We start from the raw sequence: 9,312 nt of genomic DNA, 5'->3' as shown, positions 1-9,312 counted from the left end.
CCCGTCCCCGTTGGGCAGGTGCAACTGACAGTGAGTCGGCTAAAATCTCAGCCATATACGGCCCGATCATCGGGTCCATTGGACCGAGGCAGCGGGCAGTGGCTCATTGTAATAGGGGTGGCTGATTTCTCGGTCATCCTCTTGCCCCACTGGACCAATGTAACAACTAATTACTCACAGTACTTAGAGTGGCCGATTCCTCTGCCACTTCCTGGTCCCACTGTGTCGAATCCACAAGTAGACTACCCAACGTAGTCGGATATACGCCTCCGCAGAGGACGTCAAAGCGCATCAAGCCAGTGGTGCATTGCTGCTCCACATGGAAACACGGAATTGTTAGGTTAAGTTCCGTGGGATGGCCTACAGTTGCACCTCATGCTCCTAAATTCAAGGTGAACCTTGTGGACTCCAATAAGGAGCACCTACACAAATACCGACGCGCATGAAAAAGTCCATGCGGTGCTTCGATAAAACTCAAAAATAAGGTAGGCCCCTGGCGTTTCGGGCGAGCGCTATTCTCTTCGCGCTGATTCGGTGATGACGATCCCGGGTTCGATTCCCAGGACCTGCATTTTTCCGTATCACGCAGCGATTAAGCTTTCTATTATTTACCGATTACTGTTCCAATCATAACCATGGCTATCGAAGACGGTCAGCTTATCGCAGAGGAGTGGAAGGGCACCATCGTAGAGACCGCCCAACCCGTAGTAGACCTTAACGGCTATTCAGAAAAAGTTACATCTGCTGATGTAATTAATATATCAACACTGATATTGCTTATCAATATTTATTATAATTTCAGAGCGATGATTCTATTGAACAACACGACGAAGCCGTGAAGAGTCTTGGACGGCTCCTCAGACAACAAGGCGATTTCCAAATAGCTTGCCTTGAGAGTTTTAAACGTAAGTCTTCGGTAAAAACAAAAATGATGGAATTCATAGGGAACAATTACTAATGAGCCAATTGCTTTAACAGTTTGACAGCTTTTAGGTTGCCTTTGTAAGATTTCTCGGAATATGGAATTTAGCCGTCGAAATTCGCAGTATTGTTGTTATCTTAGGTGCCACCGATGGCTGTGCAAGCGGCGAGCGTTTGTTGAAAGAGTCATCTCAGTTGAAGACGGCGTTAGACTGCATATGTAAATACGTGGGTATTGAACTGGTCACTGCTGAGGAAGCTTCTGAGATGTGAGCAAAGTGTGGTATCGAGAGCATTGCGATGAGGTTGTTTTTTTGTTAGGTTTGTTGCGAACATGAACTTTGCCTCTTATGTGATATCCGCTCAAGAGTTCTTCGACAGCCTCCATAGATCGTTGGACTTGAAACGTGAAATTGCCTAATTCCACCACAAACACATTCACTGCTTTTTCGACTTACGTTGTATTGTTGAGTTCGTCCGATACGCTGAGTCGTTCAATTTTTTATACTGATCACTCTCGAGATATCCTCGAGTAACTCCACTACTTTGATGATGATTTCATAAAGAGCCATTGAAAGTTGCTGTGTGCACCGTGATGAATTTCGAAGAAATTCAGCGTTGATTTCAGAACTGCATACTTCGACAAGGAGTAATTCTATCATTGATTCCGAATCAGCGTTTCTGATGGATATTTCATAGACACTCTATGGTTGGGCCGAAGTCGCTGAGTGTTACGTTGATACAACTACGTGTTTTCGAGTGTGTGTTATTTTATATTCGGAATGCTCAGAAGTTCTTGTAGTGCATAGTGAAATTAATGTACGACTTAGAGTGGAAGTATAAAAACCGTACAAGAATTCATGTCGAATTTCTCGGTTTAAGTTTATTGGGAATGTAAGCACTCGTTGAGGCGACAAATGTTTTCAAGGAGTGGTATCGGTTGAGTGTGAATGAGGACGTCTCGGCTCTCGAGACAGTATGTAAATGACGTGATGATTATCCTACATCGCTCTTGTCGTTGTTGCCAGTGATAGTTGTAATTTGCTCAAAGAGTGGTAACGACCTAGACTATATATGGATACCATTACGAAGGGGTAGTTGTCCTCTTGGTACTACTTATTTGATTTATGGTGTTCACCGATGTGAAGAATAAATGGTTTCCTGTTGAGTGGAGTCGATTTACAAACAACTTGTTATGTTGTATCGGTTTCAGCTGTTATTGTGCGAAATGTAATTTCTCGATTAATTTTTCATTCTTGCCATTGCTCGGGTAGACAGCTAGCTGTGTTGGTAGTTTAGTATTAGCTGTGGGGGATCAGAGAAAGTTCATATGGAAGATGAATGATGACTTTGTTGTTAGGCGTATAGAGGAGATATATTATTAAGATATTATATACATATATATGGTAAATGGTAATGAATATATAATCAATGGTATATATAAATATCATATTAATGGTTATCAATCATTGTGTACACCTTTATTAACCGCCTATAACAATTATTTATAATATGAGAGCAGTAGTAGGAATACCATTAGGAAATCGTTGAGTTCACAAGTCCGGGTGAAAACGATGTGAATATTCATGTTCAAATTACTTGCAGTTTGAAATCAATTCTCACTCTCACTGAAATTTCTCGCTGAAGAATCTCTTGAGTGTTGCGATGTGGCTTGGCAATCGTTTCTGGTAAGCTCAGCTGATTTTGTCGCGGAAATTTTTTAGAAGTTGTTTATTCTGGCGTTTTATCCTCTCAAAAGCACAATAGGATACCGTTCGGGTGAAGTTACATTTGAATAAATCGCGTAGTATCAATGATATCAGTTTTTTAATCATTACTCACTTGAGATGTCTCTGTCACCAACAGCAACATTATTAGCATCTCTCACTGTTCCAACAGCCCAACTATTGATATGTGGATCGAACAAACCCTTACAACGAGAAATACAATCTGCTATGGAGTATTCGGGGTGAGAATCGGCCGTAGACTGCTTGCTGCTGCTGATGATGATAATGTATAGGTTACATAACATGTGGATGTTGATACCATTTTATCTTCTTGTTGTTCATCATCATCTACCTTCCCTTGCCGTATTGGTCTGTGCATTGGCGTCTAAATGGGCTTATCAAGCACTGCTGCAGAAGGGATCGCGACCGTGAGATGGATTCTGGGTTATTATTCATTACTCTTATTAGTACACTCATGTGAAAGGATACTTATATCATTATTTATAACATAATTAGATCTATATTCTCTTATTGATGTTCATATATGATATTATAGTTAATAGTTATATCGTCATTGGTATTATCAAGATTTATGAAGGAGTATGGCAATCGAGTTTATTTCCATCACCTCGGAATGTTTGCCGTGATTGCTGTTCGAATTGCTGTATGAAATTTCTGGGAAAAATGGTAAATTCCGATAAATTAATTTGGAACATTTTTATAAAAAAGAAAGGTTAAATTATCCCAGATCTGGTAGGGAAGTTTTCAGCTCAAAATCCTGAAAATTTGATGAGAGAGAAAATTGTTTTTTTCGAGAAAAAATACGCTTATGTTGATTTGGCGAAATTATGGCCACTGACCAGGCGCGCGCATTTTGCAAATTTCACATTTTTTTCTGAGACAGTCGATAAACAACATTAATATATCATATATATTGGCATTTTCTAATGCAGTGAAGTCCATCGAATTCAGTGGTCTGGAAGCATCAAAAATTCGGACATTTTATTTCCCTGCTGGAGAAATGTTGAGAGCAATTTTAACTTTCTAGTTCATATGCATACTGGCACGCAGACGCAACCAGAAAGGTAACAGGCCTCGGCAGAAGATTGTAAATTTGAAGTTGTTCTCAAGATTTCTCAAACACTCCGAGATTGTATCGGTGCTCAGGTATCGACCAAACGGTGGAGTTGGGAATGAATATGATAAGTGGACGAATGATGGTAGGCTGATACTGGTCTCTTATGTGGTAGGTTGTGCAGTGTGGGAATATATGTTTGGGTCACTCAGCTGGGCTAGTAAGTTTTCTTAATGCATTATGAAAATTCCCAAACGGTTTTGGGTAGAAGTTAACAAAAACCTCGTGAAGTTTCCTCATAGTTTCAATTTTCTTATAGTTGATCATGTGCATGTATTGCCCCCCCTCTCCCCCACACTGTAGGGCAGTATTGCAATATATGTTTGGTTTTCTCGGCTGAGCTCAGCAGTTTCCTCCCTTATCGGGCTAGAAATGTTAAAGAATCAGTGGGCAATTCCCAAAAATTTCTTCACGATTTCTATATTGTAATCACCAACACATGTAGTTGACCATGTGCATATATCCCTCCTACACTGTAGGGCTAGTGGAGACGTATTGGGGCGAGCACATACATTTGGGAGCATACACAACTGATGAGGCTAAGGGTTGGTTCCATCGCGATGATGGATTCATTGAAGCATTGGTGAAGTGCACATGTTGGAACCAGAGGTAGGCTGGTATGGATTGGTCGAATTAATAGTAATAATAGTAATCGAATTAATAATTAACTCTTAGGCTGTCATACTGAGTGATAAAACTGAAATTATTTCATATTCTGAAGCAACAGCAGCTCGTATGGACTTGAAAGTATTCCTATATTCTCCTATACAACGGCAACTTCATGAGCTTGCTCTCCTGGTGTGAATTCAATAGAACGACAGTTCCGCCGACCATAGGACGATTTACTCGAACGTGGCAGCGACAGGGAGCTTGCGTATTTATGGTTCTTGCACTGGTTCCTCGTACTCGTGGTTGACTTATTCTCTGTCGTAATACTTCATCTGAGTTGCACTATTATAAATTCAATGTTGTTATTCTGACTTGGTGACCTCCCGCTGTTTAGGGCAAGAACGACTATGTTCAAGGAACAGAAGTTTACGTTTGTTGACGACCTGCTCTCGTGGGGAGGCTTTGATGCTGTAGTGAAGGGGATGACTGATAAAGGTGAGTGTAGTGATAGATAGAATGCTAATTGGAGCGGTTACGATCGAATCGTGAGGCTCAGAAAATAGTGTTATCATTCGTGGATGATATTAGTGAATCACCATGCATCATAGCAAGTGAATTTACGGTAGTTGTATGGGCTCAGATTCAACACTGCGTATCCTGGATGTTGGTTGTGGCATTGGTGGTAGTAGTCGTATAATGGCTAAGCGCTATGGTGAAGCTGTCCAAGTAGGAAGGTTACCTCGTTATTGTGTATCAATGACGGTCGAGTCAATCTGATTAACACGGAATAGTCTCTTGCTCAAGTTCAACTCGAAACTCCATTTATTTTCTCTAATTCGATGAAAACTATGTTCTCTACGTTGAGCTAATTGTATACGGGTTGCTGTTATCAGGTTACTGGAATTACACTATCTGATGCTCAAGTGGAGAGAGCCTCTGAACTAAGCAGAGAAGCTGGCCTGAATAATGTGACTTTCAAGTTGGTGTCGTCGTTAATTTCGTGGCGCGCGGTAATTCCTGGGTCTTTAGGAAAATGGATGCTCTCCGGATGGAGTTTCCCGACGCCTCCTACGACTTGATCTGGTCCTGTGAGTGCGGTGAACATGTGCCTGATAAAGCGAAGTGGGATAATTTTGTGGCGCAGTGACGTTTTTTTATCAGCGTTGTATTCAGATACATCGAAGAGATGTGTCGAGTGTTGAAGCCTGGTGGTCGGTTAATCGTTGCCACTTGGTGTGAAAAGGACGATCGGAAATCTCTGACGGATCATCAAAAGTGGGAATTTCTGAGAGGAAATGTGATAGTGAATGCATTTAGCAGAATGATTAAATAAAAACTTACCTGAAAAATATCGGTAACAAGCTCGCTTGGAATGTAGTAAACAGAAACTCCATGGAAGATGAAATGTGAGGAGATACACACACACGATAATCATGAACATACCTTATGCATCGCTCTGTTGGGTATTGCATATCATAATATTAGTGGTAGAAGGACAAAATGGTAGCAAAGTTGTTAAATGATATTACATCAATCTTTGCCTAAAACCCAAAGCGCTTGAGGTTATGTAGCGTTCAAAGAACTATGGAAGATTTGAGGCGCTCACACATGATTATGAACAGGTGACTTTCAGGTGGTTACTCCGGTTCCTATACGAGGAATGGTCTCATCCAATGTTCATTTCTATAGAGAAGTATGAGGACATACTACGAAAGTAAGTAGCATGAAATGAAGTGTTTGTGATTATTCTCACAGAAATTCCCTCTCGATGGAAGGAGTCGAGTCCGCAGACTGGACGCCTCAAACACTGCCGAGTTGGCGACATTCCATTTTTGTCGGCGTTTGGTGGCCTTGGCCTGTTATTATCCGCGGGTCGGTGATGGCCCCTCTTGAGCCTGCTGTTGACAGGGCTTCGATGTTTAGGCCGCGAGTGTGGTGGTCGACCATACGAGAGATCGTTACAATTGAGAGGATGCACGAGGCGTTCAGGGATGGTGTGATGCGGTAGCTAGTCGCAGTCGGATTTGATATCAAGTGCTTTGTTTTAGATACGGAGTTTTCCGAGCTACTAAGTAGAACGAATGATTGATGTTTCTGATGAGTGTTTTTCTGCTATTATTGCGGAGTGTTTAGTTTTGTTAGTTACGTTTTTGCTGGGACGAGGAGTGACATGCTCAGGGGGGATACGTTTGAAACACGCCACATGTTCTTTATCATGTGTTACATGTGGCGGATATTTTGAGGAAGGTTCATGATCGAGGTTGCATTGAGTATGAGACTCATGCTATACCAGGAAGGAGTGGAGATAATCGCAAGCGACGATATCCGGGGATATAACCAGCGAATGGGTATTTCATTGAATGGTGCAATTAGATCGATTCAGGCTGGAGCCCGCGGGAGAGTCATGGTGGAAGGGTGTTGTTGGATTACCGCACAATGAGAAAAATCCATAATAAAACCGTCTGGGCGCGCGACAGGAAGCGTATCTGAAACTGTTAGCTCTCGCGACTGCACAACAACCTCATTCTCATCGTACCCTACGCAGCTACTTTGGTTAATGAATTAGGAGACTGTCTTGTATTCAGGTTCTCACTAAATGTTCCGCTTCGCTCTCTATGCCGTCAGCCTCTGGCAGGTCGCTGCTGATGAGCATAAGGCGGTTAATGCTACCGGATCCCCAGCGAGGCTATTAATGGACGTCATCACGGCTATTACTACTGAGGCTCCTACTATTCCAATTCTCGCTGAAGCTCCTATCCTCACTACGACTGACGCACCACGGCCTACGAAGTCCACAAGGCCTACGGAGCCCACACGACCTACCAAGCCCACAAGGCCCACTGAACCCACAAGGCCTACGAAGCCCACAAGGCCTACGGAGCCTACACGACCTACCAAGCCCACAAGGCCCACTGAGCCCACAAGGCCTACGAAGCCCACAAGGCCTACGGAGCCCACAAGGCCCACTGAGCCCACAAGGCCCACTGAGCCCACAAGGCCTACGATGCCCACAAGGCCCACTGAGCCCACAAGGCCTACGAAGCCCACAAGGCCTACGAAGCCCACAAGGCCTACGAAGCCCACAAGGCCTACGAAGCCCACAAGGCCCACTGAGCCCACAAGGCCTACGATGCCCACAAGGCCTACGATGCCCACTATGCCTACCAAGCCCACTAGGCCTACGATGCCCACTAGGCCTACGATGCCCACAAGGCCTCACTGCAAGAACGGCAAATGTGATAATCTCAACACGAATCCTGATAAAACGAAAACTGAATACCCAGAAGGTTGGTCTACTACTGAAGCTCCCACGGATGTGACCGCTGAGGCCGTTGAAGCTACTACCACCAGCACCTTTGCTGCGGTTACTACCATTGAAGCTTATATTGCCGAGTCTTCTGCGACTGGAGCACCCACGGAGTATGTTACCACTACGACTGTTACTCCCCTGTTGGTCTTCACAACAACTGGAGTCCCTGTAGAGGCTACTACTGAAGCCCCTGTAGAGGCTACTACTGAAGCCCCTGTAGAGGCTACTACTGAAGCCCCTGTAGAGGCTACTACTGAAGCCCCTGTAGATGCTACTACTGAAGCCCCTGTAGAGGCTACTACTGAAGCCCCTGTAGATGCTACTACTGAAGCCCCTGTAGAGGCTACTACTGAAGCCCCTGTAGAGGCTACTACTGAAGCCCCTGTAGAGGCTACTACTGAAGCCCCTGTAGAGGCTACTACTGAAGCCCCTGTAGAGGCTACTACTGAAGCCCCTGTAGAGGCTACTACTGAAGCCCCTGTGGAGGTTACTACTGAGGCCCCTGTAGATGCTACTACTGAAGCCCCTGTAGATGCTACTACTGAAGCCCCTGTAGATGCTACTACTGAAGCCCCTGTAGAGGTTACTACTGAAGCCCCTGTAGATGCTACTACTGAAGCCCCTGTAGAGGCTACTACTGAAGCCCCTGTAGAGGCTACTACTGGAGCCCCTGTAGAGGCTACTACTGAAGCCCCTGTAGATGCTACTACTGAAGCCCCTGTAGAGGTTACTACTGAAGCCCCTGTAGATGCTACTACTGAAGCCCCTGTAGAGGCTACTACTGAAGCCCCTGTAGAGGCTACTACTGAAGCCCCTGTAGAGGCTACTACTGAAGCCCCTGTAGAGGCTACTACTGAAGCCCCTGTAGAGGCTACTACTGAAGCCCCTGTAGAGGCTATTACTGAGGTCCCCGTTGATGCTACTACTGAGGTCCCTGTAGAGGCGATAACTGAAGCCCCTGAAGAAGCTACTACTGAAGACCCCACTGACGCTACTACTGAAGTCCCTAGGGAGGCTACTACTGAAGCCGCTGTGGAGGCTACTACTGAAGCCCCTGTAGAGGCTACTACTGAAGCCCCTGTAGATGCTACTACTGAAGCCCCTGTAGAGGCTACTACTGAAGCCCCTGTAGATGCTACTAGTGAGGTCTCTATCGAGGCTACTACTGAAGGTCCCACTGACGCTACTACTGAAGCTACTACTGATGCCCCCATCCTTCTTTAGAGCAACGTTGCATAAGACAGAGCTGTGTGTTGGAAGGGTGATTATTTTTGTGAAGCTACGATGAGTATTCGACATGTTTGTCGACTAGATGCTATTCAATGATCTCCATAAATGGAATGAAGCATCCGTGAACATCGCCGTGTTGAGTAAGTGGCTGAGCCCTCGTGGCCTTTATACGGAGCTCGTTTGGTTGCGTCGGTTCTGGACTATTTCAAGCGCGAATTAGCGAAATCGTAGTCAGAGTTTTCATTAAAAATGGTGATGCGCACAAGCAAAGATGTAGTAATTCCGATCATCACTGTTACACAAGACTTGATTATTTTAGGTTGCTCTCGACCATAGCCTAGGTGTAAGCTGCCTTTACTAGAAATTGCCGTGCAACCATA

At 44.4% G+C, this 9,312-nt stretch overlaps 3 protein-coding genes across 3 annotated transcripts; all 3 read left to right on the top strand.

Moving 5' to 3' along the window:
* Window positions 1–626: 626 nt before the first annotated feature.
* On the top strand, window positions 627–1,373 carry Pmar_PMAR010735 (hypothetical protein). The gene is made up of 4 exons (XM_002777951.1): window positions 627–749; window positions 803–905; window positions 1,064–1,190; window positions 1,243–1,373. Exons 1-4 carry the CDS (start codon window positions 636–638, stop codon window positions 1,340–1,342), a joined length of 444 nt encoding a protein of 147 aa, XP_002777997.1. The 5' UTR covers window positions 627–635; the 3' UTR covers window positions 1,343–1,373.
* A 2,328-nt stretch (window positions 1,374–3,701) lies between these two features.
* Window positions 3,702–6,468, top strand: Pmar_PMAR010734 (3-demethylubiquinone-9 3-methyltransferase, putative; the record flags this gene model as incomplete). The annotated part of the gene is made up of 12 exons (XM_002777950.1): window positions 3,702–3,733; window positions 3,816–3,868; window positions 4,263–4,392; window positions 4,787–4,887; window positions 5,033–5,112; window positions 5,286–5,371; window positions 5,422–5,514; window positions 5,566–5,667; window positions 6,026–6,106; window positions 6,148–6,264; window positions 6,316–6,396; window positions 6,441–6,468. 12 exons carry the CDS (start codon window positions 3,702–3,704, stop codon window positions 6,466–6,468), a joined length of 984 nt encoding a protein of 327 aa, XP_002777996.1.
* Window positions 6,469–6,988: 520 nt separating this feature from the next.
* Pmar_PMAR010733 (conserved hypothetical protein) lies at window positions 6,989–8,926 on the top strand (the record flags this gene model as incomplete). The annotated part of the gene is made up of 1 exon (XM_002777949.1): window positions 6,989–8,926. One exon carries the CDS (start codon window positions 6,989–6,991, stop codon window positions 8,924–8,926), a length of 1,938 nt encoding a protein of 645 aa, XP_002777995.1.
* Between the last annotated feature and the right edge of the window lie 386 nt (window positions 8,927–9,312).

This window comes from Perkinsus marinus (assembly GCF_000006405.1).
Source record: "Perkinsus marinus ATCC 50983 genomic scaffold scf_1104296950486, whole genome shotgun sequence".
Classification (NCBI taxonomy): Eukaryota; Perkinsozoa; order Perkinsida; family Perkinsidae; genus Perkinsus; species Perkinsus marinus.
This window is presented reverse-complemented; position numbering and strand designations above follow the sequence as displayed.

Excerpts from the sequence above, each read along its gene's own strand:
- Pmar_PMAR010735 (XM_002777951.1), top strand. The coding sequence starts at position 636 with ATGGCTATCGAAGACGGTCAGCTTATCGCAGAGGAGTGGAAGGGCACC. Across the intron at positions 750-802 it reads AAAAAGTTACATCTGCTGAT|AGCGATGATTCTATTGAACA; the intron begins GTAATTAATATA and ends TTATAATTTCAG. Across the intron at positions 1,191-1,242 it reads GCTGAGGAAGCTTCTGAGAT|GTTTGTTGCGAACATGAACT; the intron begins GTGAGCAAAGTG and ends TTTTTTTGTTAG.